Source organism: Pongo abelii, chromosome 11 (genome assembly GCF_028885655.2).
Source record: "Pongo abelii isolate AG06213 chromosome 11, NHGRI_mPonAbe1-v2.0_pri, whole genome shotgun sequence".
Lineage (NCBI taxonomy): Eukaryota > Metazoa > Chordata > Mammalia > Primates > Hominidae > Pongo > Pongo abelii.
This window is the reverse complement of record NC_071996.2, coordinates 103,470,107-103,485,449: the sequence shown is the minus strand read 5'-3', so window position 1 is coordinate 103,485,449 and position 15,343 is coordinate 103,470,107. Positions and strand designations below refer to the sequence as shown.

The window sequence follows — 15,343 nt, the reverse complement described above, 5'->3', positions numbered from 1 at the left end:
AACTGCTCTCATGCTAAATGTGGACACCTTATGGTCCTCATTTACCCCTTCTAGTAGTTAGTAACCTCCTACTGTTTTAATTAACAATGCTTTACATTACATTTCTCCTATTCAAATAACCAGTATGGTTCCTATCTCCTGACTTGATCTTGACTGATACACATGGCCAGTATGAGGGCCCAAACAGAGACCAGCATAGCTAAAGTAGAAAAAGCAAGAACGAATGTGCCATGCAAGGAGGGTGGAGTGGGACACAGGGGCCAGACTATGCTGGGCTTACAGGACAGGGTAAGTCTTCTTGTCTTTATCGTAAGAGGTCAGATTTGTGTTTTGAAAAGATTACAGGATAGAGAATGATTTACAAAGGAACAAGGGTAAGTGCTAGGAGATTAATGAGTGGACTATTGCTGCAGTGCAGGCAAGTAAGAATGGTAGTTTTGGTGGGAAGGCAGGGGAAGAGACTGAGCAATGAATGAATTCTAGAAATACATGGAAATGAAAACCAACAGGAAATGCAGATAGATTGGAAATGGGGAATGAGAAAGAGGGAGATGTCATGACTGATGACTAGATATCTGGTTTGCACAATTGGATACGTGGTGCACTAGGATCGGGAACACTAAAAGAGAGCCACGACCGGGAAGGGAGATGATGAGTTTGTTTTGAGCATGCTGTTGAAGTGCTTTGAAATATCAAAGTGAAAAAGTCAAAGAAGAGTCTGGAGTTCAGAGTGTAGCCGGAACTAGGAAGATGAGTTTCGTGAGTCATCTTACATAATTAAAGCTAGAGTATGGCTGAAATAATCTAAGGAGAGTGTGTAGCTTTATATGATGAAGGACTTGAGATCAAACAAGCCCTGGGGAGCTTCAGCAATTTAACAGCCAGGTAAAGAAGAATGACCTCCAAAGGGAACAGAGAGGAAGCAGTAAAGACAGAGGGACACAATCAGGAGAGTGTCATGTCATAAAAACCACAGGGAAAGGATAGAGTTGTTAAGGATAGAGTGGTCAACAATGCTGAATACTGCTAAAGGGAAAAAATAAAGTAAAGATTAAAAAAACGATGGCTAGATTCAACAACATGGAGGCCATTGCTAAACTTACCTATAACAGCTTACCTAGAGCAGTTTATTTGGAGAGATGGGGCTGAAAGCCATAACAATGAGGTGATGAGTGAGAGGGAGGTGAAGAGTGGAGACAAGGAGTAAAGGTAACTCTCTGAAGATGTTACAGAATAATGGTCTAGTGATGAAGCCTCAAGAAAACTCCTCTTTTTTTTGAGACACGGTCTCGCTCTGTCACCCAGGCTGGAGTGCAATGGTGTGATCATGGCTCACTGCAGCCTTGACCCCCAGCTCAAGTGATCCTCCCACCTTAGCCTCCCGAGCAGCTGGGACTACAGGCATTTGCTACCATGCTCAGCTAATTTTTGTATTTTTTGTAGAGATGGGGTTTGCCATGTTGCCCAGGCTAAGAAAACCATTCTCTCATAATTATTATATACTTTGATTTGCAAGTTTCATCATTCTTCTATCTTTATATGACAGGGTAATAAACAAAAATTTGGGGAAACAATAACTTTGGAACAGAGACCAAAATAGACAGGTTTATGCAGCAGACACAATGTCAGTTCTGCCTTCTCATAATGTCTTTATCAAATACAGATAGACTTTATTATTTCATTCAAATCCTATGAAGCTTGATGAGCTCAGAGGGCATAAAGGTGGTAACTTTCCGACTGGAATAATATCTTTAGTTTTATTTACATTCACTGTCTTTACAAGATCTCATATGTCGTTAATACCTTAATAGGTTTAATATATATGTATATTATTATATATAATAATACATGTATATTATATGTATGTATATGTATGTAATATATATGTATATGTATAACTTGATTTTTTCCACTGTCTTATTTCTCTGCAAAACAGGTTTAATTCTTATTGCATTAAAAAAACCTTTTTTTAGTTTTTAATTTTTGTGGGTACATAGTAGGTTTATATATTTATGGGGTGCTTGAGATATTTTGAAATAGGTATACAATGCATACTAATCACATCAGAGGAAACAGAGTTTCCATCTTATTGCATTTTAATAGAAACAGTTAAATCTTTGTTTAAAAATCTTAAAAAAAATTTTGAAAGCCTTTTGATCTTTGTAAGTAGTACATTCCATTTAATTAAGTCCATTTGTAACTGAAATCACCATAACAAGGAGTGGGTGGGAAGTTATAAAGGTATCAGCTATTCAGAGATGAGTAGTTTTGTGTTTTTGCTGTACAGTTGCAGCAAAAATACTCTTGAATGAGAAAGAGAAGAGAGCCCAGGTGACCGAAAAATACCTGAGGGGTTTTATGTTTCCTGTGCCCTCCTATCACTACATCCTGGGTCTGTCTCTTTCTGCTTTATCATACATAAAGAAAGGAAGCAGAGCTCTAAGTCACTGCAAATGCAATCTAAGATACCAACTTACTTGAAGCTGAGGTTGAGACTGAGAATAACACAACTGTAAATGGGAATTAATACCAAGTATTTAAATTAAAGCTGAGTGAGAATAGTAATTATGTGCTTTAAAATATAAACTTTATTTTTATTTTTTATTTTTTTGAGGCAGGGTCTTGCTTTGTTGCACAGGCTGGGGTACAGTGGTGTGATCATGGCTTACTGCAGCCTTGACCTCCTGGGCTCAAGTGATCCTCTCACCTCAGCCTCACAAGTAGCTGGGAGTATAGGCATGGGCCACCACACCCTGCTAATTTTTAAGTTTTTTTTAGAGCCAACTCTCACAATGTTGCCCAGCCTGGTCTTGAACTCCTGGGCTCAAGTGATCCTCCTGCCTTGGCCTCCCAAAGTGCTGGGATTACAGGCATGAGCCACTGTGCCTGACCAAAATATAAACTTCAAAAATGCATGCTCATATGATAGTACTTAACATCAGTTATATATATGTTAATAGAGTATTAGATCTTTAATAACAAAAAATAGTAAAGGCCGAGGTGGGCAGATCACAAGGTCAGGAGATTGAGACCATCCTGGCTAACACAGTGAAACCCCGTCTCTACTAAAAGTACAAAAAATTAGCTGGGTATAGTGGCATGTGCCTGTAGTCCCAGCTACTTGGGAGGCTGAGGCAGGAGAATCGCTTGAACCCGGGAGACAGAGGTTGCAGTGAGCTGAGATTGCGCCACTGCACTCCAGCCTGGGTAACAGAGTGAGACTCCATCTCAAAAAAAAAAAAAAAAAGTAAAAACCTATAGTTATAATTCTATAAGGGCTTCAGCTAAGGTACTTAATAAAAGTTTAGATAAAACACTGGCTGTTCAGACCACTGTTAAGTTGGCATGAGAGAACCTGAATTGAAGCACTGGGATCTTAGCTTCAATGTCTCCAGACACTTACGTCACAGCGGGACCTTCTATGGAATTGCTGCACACATGCACTCCCCAGCTGCCCTTCTACACGCTGCCTTTATAACATTTATTACAATCTAGAATTATATTGGTAACTCAGTTGTATTCTGGTTTATTATCTACCTCTTCTCCCCATTCCCCCCACCCCAAAGAACGTAAACTCCCCAAGAGCAAAACCTTTGTTGTCTTGTCCGCTTCCTGTAGAAGAATTCCTGACACATGTTGGATGCTTAAAAATATTTACTCAATGGATAAATGAATGATAAGAGGGTTCACCCTATTCCAGATGCTGAGCTAATCACTTTACATATCTCATTTACTGCTCACCACAATATTGTAAAGTGGAGGAATGTTCTTTATTTTGCAGATGAGGAAAGTGAGATGCAGAGTGGTTAACCTGTCCAGGGTCACACACCTCATAAGTGATGAGGCCAAGATTTGAAATCAAACATGTCTAATGCTAAAGCCCTGGTTCTTAGCTGTGATATTGTATTGCTTCCATTTGAGAGCTGGCACTTGCTGAAATCTTAGATACACACATTTGACTTTTACTATTAAAGTTCTAAGCTGGCTGCTTTCTTTTTGTTGATCTTTGCTAATCCTCTGTCCAATATAGGGCTTAGAGAAGCAGGGGAGGTAATCTTGAGGCCAGGACCAACAGCAACATAAAAAAATCTGCTTGAACAACCTGTGGGGAACCGCCTACCACAACAATACTGTGAAATGGTGGTGAGGTGTTTTTGTTGTTGTTTGTTACAGGAAGCACAAATGAGGGGAGGGCAACTAACATTCTAAAGGCACAGGACCCTTTCTCTCACCTATGGTTCAGTTCACTTGAGGATGAGAAAGCAGCTCTGTGCAGGTGCTGCGCCCAAGCACGGAATTTGCATCGCAAAGGTAAAAATGACAGGGCTGTTCCTGCTTTGTGGTACAGGACAGGCTGTACAGTCCGCTCATGAAGGTCAGCAAGCATGGCATGGAGCCTTCTGTTCCAAGGAACAGGGACTGAAGACTTGGTTTCCCGGGATGCTTTACACGAGGAGGCAACATAAAGGACGGCTGCTGGGTCAGCAACAGGAGCTCAAGAGAGGGAAAGCCCTGCCCCAGAGTTTATCTCTGGGAAGCTGCTGATGGCCCACAGTCCTGCTCCTGGAATTCCTATTCAATGGGAATTGTGTCCAGTGGGGTAAAGACAAGAGAGGAATCTGAATTCCTATTCTGGCCTAAGCGGAGACAAGTAAATGCTATACATTTTAACTTATGAACCTCAGGAAACACAGGGCAGGAGGAACATTTGGGAAAATTAGACCCTAAGGTCAAAATGTGCTTTAGACATTTAGATAGGGTCTTAGAAAAAAGTATTATCCTTGGCACTACTTTTAGTAAAATAATTTTGTTTGTTTGTTTTTGTTTTTGAGATAGGGATTTGCCCTGTACCCCAGGCTAGAGTGCAGTGGCGCAATCATAGCTCACTGCAGCCTCAAAACTCCTGGGCTCAAAGGATTTTCCCACCTCAACCTCCCAAGCAGCTGGGACTACAGGTATGAGCCACCATACCAAGCTAATTTTTCTTTTTTTAAAAGAGATAAGAGCTCACTATGTTGCCCAGGCTGGTCTCAAACTCCTGGCCTCAAGTAATCTTCCCACCTCAGCCTCTGAAAGTGCTGGGATTACAGGTGTGAGCCACTGCGCCCGCTCGGCAAAAATAAATCTTGATCTACTCTTTGCCTGATTTTGTATTTGAGCCCAGGATGATTTTGATTGGATTATATAAAAGATCCAATTTGAGCTGTTATTAAAAATTCTCAGATACAGAAAAAAACTACTCTCAGGCTTAAAACATACTCCTAAACTTCTAAACTATCTGCTGACACACAGCATTGTCCCACTTGACAGTGCTATATTTACAGCCTAAAATGATGATGCTTTTGGTGGTGATTTTTCATGTAGGAAGTCACACTAACACCCCTGAGCCACCTGCATATATCTTAAAGCTAACTTTTCCCCTACCAAAAAATGATTCTGTTTAAGACTTTTAAAAAGAGAGATCCTGAATGTCAAGGTGTTATAAAAAGATAAAACACGCATCCCACATGTTCACAGCCTCCTGCCCAGTGGGGCATTCAGGGCAGGCTTTGTTGAGCTAGTTCCATTATTGGAGGGCTTGATAAATGCTCCACTATAGTAGCCTGGCGATTTCTTTTAGGCTTATGCTGTGAACTCACTCAAGCACAGAATATCATTATGTGGCTTTGTTATTGTGACTTTTTTCTAATTTTTCAATTACACATTTTTTTTTAGGAGTTAGGGAATCCATGGTTTTAGCAGTAACTCTCCACTACCTGATAAAATTACATGGATTTGAGTCAGCCTTTTGCAAACTACAGAGAGTTCAAGAGGGTTATCCTCTCAGCTTCTCAATCAAGGAGCCTTGGTTTCTTCAGTTATAAAGTGGGGAGCCAGGATTAAAGTTTTACTCTCATCCCGTCTAGTTCCAACATTCTACTCAAAATGGGGTGCAGAGTGTCTACAGCCTAACACTCACCTGTAGAATACCTGTTAGAGCTCTTGTGATTGCCAGTAGATTGAGCAAGCATTTTAAAGCCATTAGATAGTTTTGGCATCAACTTTCTGATGAACCTTCATAATTTGAAGGCAGGAAAATCTAACTACAATAGTCCTCCCTTATTCACAGTTTCAGTAACCCATGGTCAACTGCGGTCCAAACATAGCAAACAGAAAATTCCAGAAATAAACAACTCATTAAGTTTTCAGTTTCATACTGTTCTGAGTAATGTGATGAAATCTTGTGCCATCTCACTCTGTCCTACCCAGGATGTGGTCATGCCTTTGTCCAGAGTATCCATGCCATACACGATACCTGCCCACTCGTCACTTTAGTGGCTGTCTTGGTGATCAGAGTATCATCACATCTCATCATGCAGGCATTTTATCATCTCACATCATCACAATAAGGATGTTTATGGTGCAATAAGATATTTTGAGAGAGAGAGCAAGAAAGAGGCCAGTATATTGCTATAATTGTTCTATTTATTATTGGTTATTTTTAATCTCTTATTGTGCCTAATTTATAAATTAAACTTTAGCATAGTATAGTATAGTACAGGAAAAAAACAGTGTACATGATTTCAGGCATCCACGAGGGGTCCTGGAACCTATCTTCCAAGGAAAAGGGCAGATTACTATAGCTAAAAACTCATTTTAAAATTTACAATCCTAACAAGTAGGCTGCTAATGAAGTTAAGGGCCAAGAAGGAGAATTTGCTTCCTTTTGCAAAAACATCTACTAACCTTCCATTACCATAATTTCTTCCTCTTCCTCTTTTTTTTTTTTGAGAGGTTTCACTCTGCTGTCCAGGCTGGAGTGCAGTGGCATGATCACAGTTCACTGCAGCCTCAACCTCCTGGGCTCAGGTGATTCTCCCACCTCAGCCTCCCAGGTAGCTGGGAGTACAGGCATGCACCACCAGGCCCAGCTAATTTTTGTATTATTTGTAGAGATGGGGTTTTGCCATGTTGCCCAGGCTGGTCTTGGACTCCTGGGCTCAAACAATCCTCCCGCCTCAGCCTCCCAAAGCACTGGGATGACAAGTGTGAGTCACCACGCCTGGCTCATTTATTCTTTAACAGAAAAATTTATTGCACAGACATTTGTAATGAATCAGTAACATTAACAAATAATACTAACACACCTCAATGCCTTCATGCTATACTTACAAAACAGAAGGGTGAATGGGATCACTGTGCAAGAAATAATTCTTCACAGAAAGTTTCATGTTAGGGTTTCCAAAAGCCCCCTTGTACCCACTCCCCTGGTGGGCACTTAACTTTCAAGGCAGCTGTCCACTGGGAAGGGAGGCACTTCTATATTGCATTTGCTTTAATATCATATACTTGATAGAGTTACTGACATTGTTTTACAAAGAAGGTATAAATTATAAGTAAATGAAAATATATATATGCTAAGCTTTTAGTCTATGATTGATATCAAAATGGCAGCTTGAGTAATTAGATTTTGAAAGTAATTCATGTGAAAGCAATAACAAGTAAAGGTGGGAATCTGCCACTCGATTATTTAATTTCTTTCTCTTGCTCTGACTACAAATGAAAACAGTCTCAAAATTGTAGGCACAGTGAAAATTGAATTTAAAAAATCCCCGGAGAATTCAGATTCAAAATGAAATAGGTTATTTTTGTTGTTGTCATTGTTTGGTTTTAGGAAACCATCATGAAGTAAGTAAGGATGATATGAGTTTCGGCACTATTAGTGGAGTTGTTAGCAAATGTGTTTCTGGAAGAAAATTTATGCTTTGTGAGCAATTTAAGAACTTACTAAGTATTACAGAGTGTGCCAGTTATTTAATGCCTTCTCATTGCCACCCTGATTTGGTACATGTCACCATTTGCTTTTCTGTTTGCACCTCCATCTCTTCTGGTAGTCTGAACTTTTCTTAGGCATGGATGTGTCTTACTCTTTTGGTTTGTCAGAGGACAGCAGTGTGTCATATACAGCAGATGTGCAATACCTGAGGGTACTCAGTAAAGTTCTCCTTACTTCTCTCTAACCCTCCAAATCCTTTTTACCACCTCAGTTCTATTGGTCCTTTAATACCCAATGCTCCCAGGAAATCTCCCAGGATCACTCAGTTGGATACTGCACCTCTCTTCCCCAAACCTTAAACTCACCAGTGAACCTAAAGCCTTCTCTTCAAGGATATCAGAACGTGATTCCATCAGGGCCTAGACCATATCATATCCTTCTCTGAATCTACTGTGGCATCTAGCACAGTGCTCTGAATATAACGGGAGTTTAAAACACCACTGATGCTACAAACTCAGGATTTTATAACTAGAAGGACTTTGGGGGTCAACTAGTGTAGTGGTTCTCATCAAAGGATCTACCACCTTTTAGGAGGCATTCTGAAAAACTGAGGGGGCATTTTTAAAAATTAGCAAAATGATTGTGTGTGTGTGTTGGCAGTGGGGTTGGGGGGCAGGATGCTAGATGACTTGCAATCCTGGGAATGTCATACATAACAAAGAATTAACCTGTGTCCTGAACTTTCTCATCTTCTCCTGGACATTCATGATTGTTAAAAAAATATATATATAATTATGTGAGTCTAGACAGTTTTACTACGGATTTCCAACATTTGCTTGGATTTCCAAGATTCAACTATTGCATAAATTAAAGGAAGATGGTACTTTATGATGTTTAGAACTTGACTGAGAATTTTTGGCCATATGGAAAACCACATCAGCAGCCATGGTATTAGAGCTGATACCCATTACCCTAAATTGGACTGCATTTGTAGCAGGTGCATTCACAGTGATTCCATGTTATATACAAATATACTTATGGAGCTCTTACTGTACATGTCAAATGTAAAAAAACAGTATCCACAATATCCAGCTGACTACTGCCTTACTTCATTTAATTGCAAAGTGATTCATTATAAGTGGGTGTAAAAATCTGGCCTCTTTATTGAGCTTTCTATTTTAGTTTTTCCTGAATTTCTTATATTTGTATTTATTGAAATTCTGTTTCTAGGTAGGTTATATTATGCATGAATTCTATTTTAGTCATTCCTGAATTTCTTATATTTTTATTTACTGAAATTCTGTTTCTAGGTAGGTTATATTATGCATGAGTTTTATTTTAACATTTGTTCTAAAAATGGGGCATTGGGTCAGACAGTATTGAGAAGCACTGATCTAGTAGATTCCAATGCAGTTTCCTTATTTTTCAGAAAGGAAATGGGACCCTAGAGTAGATGATGTGCCCAAAGTCAAACAGTGGATTAGGAAGTGGCCTTTTGAAGATTAATAAATATATAGCTATAGCACAAATAATTAATGTTCCAGATTCTAACACCCTGGAAGATTATGTTCTGTCACATCATATAAAAAATACCAGCAGTTAAAATAATTTGGTCCGCCCTTTCTAAAAGAAAACATTGAATAACATTTCTTTTTGTCATCAATTATTCCTTCATTACCCCAGGTGAATTCTAGCAAAGGTGTCTATATAGAACATTTCTTTAAACTGGAATTTCCATTAAAAAAGACCTCTTACTGGCTAAGTGTGGTGGCTCATGTCTGTAATCCCAGCACTTTGGGATGCCAAGGCAGGATTGCTTGAGTCCAGGAGTTCAAGGCTGCAGCTGCAGTGAGCTATGACCACACCACTGCACTCTAGCCTTGCACAGCAAGACCCAGACTCAAAAAAAAAAAAAAAAAAAAATCCTCTGACTTGGTGTAGAGCTAGATTGAGCATTTATTCTCTGCCCTGTTACATTCCCCTTCACCCCCTATCCTGGCTTCAGGAAGGCTGAATTGTACACACTGCAGAAAAACAACCTTCCATTTTCAACAATATCAACAGTAGCCCCAATGAGCTCCCTTTGTGCTCTTTTCATCTATGCCTTCCTAAGCAATTTTACTTAAGCATGACTGACCTGTGACCCCACGAAGTGCCTTTGAAGGTTCCTCAAGTATTGAGATCTTTTTCTCACGAGGGATAAGGGCTGGTTTTTCGTTAGCAGAATCCGTGGACGAGCTGTCCTTCTCACAGCCATTCATGGGGCCGTTTTGAATCTGTGGTGGCTGTGGCTGCAGGGGCCCTGACTCAGGCCTCTCCACCTTGTCTTTAGCATCTTTGTTGCCTTGATGCTGCTTGGACTTGCTTCTTTTTCTTTTATTGTTCTAGAATGAGAAACAAATGAGAACATAATATTCAACTCAGACTCTTGAAATATAAGGTGAATCTGAGAGATGAAAATAAGATACGCTATCTTTTTTGGTTCCTGGCTCTTCTTATAGACTGGATGAAGAATATTTACATCTTTATTAACCACCCAAGCTAATTTAAGTATCTTCTCTCTTATAGTAAGTTGTATAAACTTTCACCTCATAAACACAATAAAAAAGATTCCAGTAAAAGGAAGAAAAAAACAACAAGGAATGGCTTAAATAGTTGACATATTATTTGAGCAACTTGAGGCTCTATAGTAAAATCTTGTGATAACCATCCTGAAAAAACTTGATTTCAGTTATCCTGCCATTGGGGAGTAGCTCTCATCTCAAAGTGGTGAATGCTGGGGAGGCAAGGAGGCCACTAAGGTTCCCGTCTGCTGGGCAGAAGGAGAGGTAAAGGGGAGGACTACTAGGGAAAAGGCAGGCAACTTCTTCTTGTAAAATGAGGACACAGAATGTAGGTCCTTAAAGTCCAGGTTGGGTCTCTGAAATAGAAACCAGTCAACCAGGAGATTCCTGGAATTGCTGTCATTGTCTAGGAAGTCCCAGGTAGCCACAGGATCCATAATCATCCCCATGATTATTTATTTATTTAACAAGGTCTCACTCTGGCTCTGTCGCCCAGGCTGGAATGCAGTTGCGTGATCACGGCTCACTGCAGCTTCAACCTCCTGGGCACAAGCAATCCTCCTACCTCAGCCCCCTGAGTAGCTGTTACTACAGGCATGCACCACCACATGCAGCTATTTTTTAAAATTTTTTGTAGATACAGGGTCTCCCTATGTTGCTCAAGCTGGTCTCAAACTTCTGGGGTCAAGTGATTCTCCTGCCTCTCTGCCTCCCAAAGTGCTGAGATTACAGGCATGAGCCACTGCGCCCTGCCATCCCATGAATATTTCAGCTGGAGCAGACAACAGCTTCAAGGTAATGCCAAAGTGATATAAGTCCCCCTTTTCCGGTGAGAAAGCCCCTGGACCTCTCGGCTGCTAGCTGAACAGCATTACAAGGCTTCATTTTATTTCCTTTGAAATAAAACCACCCTGCATTTTATACAACTGAAATTGTTTAGACCCCCCCCAATATCACAACAGTCTAAAATGCAGAGTTTTACTATATCTCTCTTAAAATGTTCTAATGGTGAATACATAAGAATATCAAGAAAATTAAGAAGATGTTGTTCCTAATTATGTTATATGTTTGACTTGATGTTGCTTTGTACCCAGTTGATAACTCAGCGTACTGAACAAGCAGTATGTTACCAGCCCCAGCCAATGGGAACAGACGCCGACCCATAAGAAAGACCCTGTCCCACCTGCTGAATGAGTGAGTGCCAGCTGAACATTAGCCTGGCTTCATTCTTCAACACATTTAGAAAAGAAGTAAAAAGAAACTGTTTTTTCTTCTCAATTCTCCTCCCTGCTCTTTTCCTTTGGAACCACAATCATGCCCCAGTAAATGCTTTCCTAGGTGAGAGGTGTATGTCCCAGGTTGAAGGCAAGGCCAGTGGCACTTATTCCCACTAAACACCCACAGCAGCTTCTGGCTCTCAAGCCTCACATCTACTTGGCTGGGAGACCATTTTCCTTTTCAACCTCCAGGAGGAAGACTCAGTAATGAGCTGGGTCTGCAGCTGCTGTCTGCTCTTTTTTTCACATCAGAAAAATCTAATACCCAAACCACACATTTGAAATTTTTCTATGTAAGTCTAAATACTGCCTTTCAATCACTTGCAAATCATGTTCATCTCACACACAGGCCTGGGAAGCTATGATTAAAGATAAGCAGAGATTGTCAAAGATGGTGGCATACAAAGGTTAAAAAAAAAAAACTCATAATTTTCCTACTCTACATGAAACTAGGAGGAGAAAAACGGAAAGGATGATTCCTGTAATTTCAGTAATCTTCGGGTTTTATGAAAGTAATACTGTGTTATTGTTTGTTCAGAACCTGTTTTGCAGGCCTGTGATCTTCCCCCACGGGGAAGGGTAGACTGGCGTACTATATCCTGGGAAATCCGAAACACAAGGCCTTGCTGTGTCATAGCAGAAATGAGTGGAACAGTTACTTTGAAAGGAGCGGCACACTTTTGCTAGTGTGTATGCACAGACGCATCTCACGAGCTCCCAGAAATCCCAGGCCCTTTGTGACTCGACAAGAAAGCAAACCAGTTTGAATGGGACACAGTAAAATCCCCTTCCCTTTGTTCTCAAAGAGCAGTACGCCAGTGTTCAAGAAGGCCCCTTACTATGGTTCTAAGGCATTTTCTTTTCTTCTTCTTTTGTTAATGATCTACCTTAGAATTCGGCCAAAAAAGCATCTCAGGGCAGCCTTGGACAGATTCTTTCAGGTGGAAAAACATGTGAAAATATATTTAGAGGTTTTCAAGTATCTTTAAAATACTCCTTAATTTTTTTGTTTGTGCTACAGGATACGTTCAGGCAAGTTAATGTTTTGAATCCTTTGAACTCTCCAGCTGGGCTCCCCTTTATACTTAAAAAAGAGAACAACTCTGGGACTTCTTAAGCACACCTGGTTGTTAAAAACACTGAGTAGAAAATAAGGGCATTACTAGTGAGAGTATCTGGTAATTTCCGAGAGTCATGAATTTGGAAGCTTTCTGGGTGTATATATTAACATATTTGAAAGAAGCAAAAAATTGGCAGCCTTGTTAAAATGATAACAACCATGAAGGTTTTGATTGAAGATGTTACCAATTTACAATCAATATGAATCTTACCTTCTTTTTTCCTGTCATATTCCATTCTTTTAGAACTTGAATTGCACTGCCTAGATAAAGACAAAGAATCTTCAACAAATATTCACATCATAAAACACCACACAAAATTCATCTCTGTCTTTCCATCTTGGTAGCAGCTTTTTTTTTTTTTTTGGCTTTTTCATTTGTTTTGATACATCCTATCTTAATAAAAATGCCAGTTTCATTTTTTATTTCCCAGATTTTCATTTAATTCACTGTATGATCTTGGTTTTATCAAAATATTAAGCCTCACTACATGAAGCTTACTTTTTTATCATTATATTGTCTTACGGAAAATGAAATATATCTTGAGAATTTTCTAGCAGCTTTGTTGCCATAGGTAGAATTAAAATTATTCTGTTTGATATATGAATAAAAATACCTATAATCTTCTGAACCAAATATGGGATTCTGAATATTATTAACAATGTGAATCGCAGCTTTCTGTTTGGCCATTCTTTCTCTTTGTCTGTCCCTATTCATATGTTCACATCTTGCAGGGGGATGAGGAAGACATATTACAATGATATTAGTTTCTCTAGAGTTAGCATGGATAGAGATGGGATGTGGTCTACAAGGCTTCTACCTTGAAACCAAAAAAAGTTCATTAAGTGAAAAGTTGGGCCCCAGGTTCTGTCCATCCCATTCACATATATCAGTAGAAATGCACTGACTCAGAGAAGACACCTAATTAAATTATATTCAAATTATATTAAATTATATATAAATTAAATGCCTAATTAAATTACAAGACATTAAAAAATGTTTTATCGCTGGCCAGCTGCAATCCATGTTTCTGCATAGTCTAACAAAGTTCATTCATTCATTCCAACTGTGCTGAAGGTAGTTTCAATAACAAGTTATTGGTAATGAGGATATCAGTTGTTTTCAAATAAATAGGCACAGTATTTCTAAAAGAGAGTAGCTCTTTTAAGTGTATTCTTTTAACAATTTTAAGCATTCTCATGCAATCTAAATATACTAATAGCTCTCTACAAGGATTATGTTGGCTAAACAAAGATAAATTTCAGGCTGGTCTTTATAATAAATTTCAAATTAGTAGGGTCCTAATTATTGAGTCTACTGTCACTGTTAGATAAGCAGAAGGCCATATGGCTTTGACTAATGTTTAGACAGGCTAATTATTCCTATCTATTTAAAGTTTCCAACTCAACGCCCCTCTTAGACTTGTCTGAGTTGCATGTACTTGAAATAATAAGACTGCACCTAAAAGTAAGCTATAATTCAGACTTTTTATTAACTGGGTTGGTCTTTCTCTAATTTGTCCAGAGAATTAATGTTTCACAGCATTTTCCTTTTGAAGAAATTTACAAAGTCCCTTCTGTTAGGTTTCTTGGTAAGTCTTGGTTAATAATAATTAGGGCAGTTCTTACTTATAGCTACGCTTCAGTTTTCTAAATAAAACTAAAACTTAAAAATGCTAAATACTGTTCATTTTAATCAGAAAGTGGTGGTGAGTTGCTTACTGCTTTCACAACTGCCATATTCAATTAGTCCTCTAATTTTCATGTTTTGATATATATTCTATTTGTAGTTTGTACAATGAGCTTTAGGGACTAATTTTGAAGAAGAAATACCCATATTTACAGAGGATTGTGAAACTGTTATTATTAAATTTTAATTATACTGAAATGGCTTGGAGTTTTTCAGCCACTCAGAGCGCTTTCTGTATGCCTCATAAATGACTCCTAAACAAATATTTTTGACTGTCAGTTGTTTGGCTTTTTTTATGGTTTTGGTTTTTTTTTCTTTTTCTTTTTTTTCTTTTTGGAGACAGGGTCTCGCACTGTTGCCCAGGCTGGAGTGCAGTGGTGCAAACATGGCTCACCGCAGCCTCGACTTCCTGGGTCCAACCAATCCTCCTGCCTCAGCCTCCAGAGTAGCTGGGACTACAGGCATGTGTCACCACTCTAGACTAATTAAAAACAAAAAATTGTAGAGACAGTGTCTCGCCATGTTGTCCAGGCTGGTCTCAAACTCCTGGCAATCCTTCTGCCTTGACCTCCCAGAATGCTGGGGTTACAGGCATGAGGAACCTGCCTGGCACCCAGTATTTTTAAATCAAGTTTTCCTACTGCTCCCCAACCAAAATGACTTCTCATGAGGCTTCTCAGCAATCAATGAGCTTTATTAATGAGATCTCAACACTGACAAGGTGAAAATTTCAAGAAGGACAAGCAAGGTGCTCTGTTTAAATACAAACAGATTTGATGACAGTCCATCAGTTACTGTGCATCTGTGCATCTCATCAAGATCACTCTGCAATAAAAACTTTCATGATGAGGAACGTGGGGGGCCTCAATCCAAGTGGGGGTAGGGAGGAATGGGGATAATAGCCTTTACCCTTTCCTAAAGCTTTTTTTCCATGCAGGT

General features: G+C 39.3%; 1 protein-coding gene across 4 annotated transcripts in view; it reads right to left on the bottom strand.

Moving 5' to 3' along the window:
• The window catches only part of SPATS2L (spermatogenesis associated serine rich 2 like), a 172,753-nt gene that overhangs the window by 49,708 nt on the left and 107,702 nt on the right, over positions 1-15,343 (bottom strand). For all 4 annotated transcript variants that reach the window (XM_024243635.3, XM_024243636.3, XM_024243634.3 and 1 more), the window contains exons 5-6: positions 12,929-12,978; positions 9,894-10,140 (exon numbers count right to left, since the gene is read on the bottom strand). In XM_024243635.3, the coding sequence (XP_024099403.1) occupies positions 9,894-10,140; positions 12,929-12,978 (297 nt within the window). The remainder of the gene's footprint in view (positions 1-9,893; positions 10,141-12,928; positions 12,979-15,343) is intronic.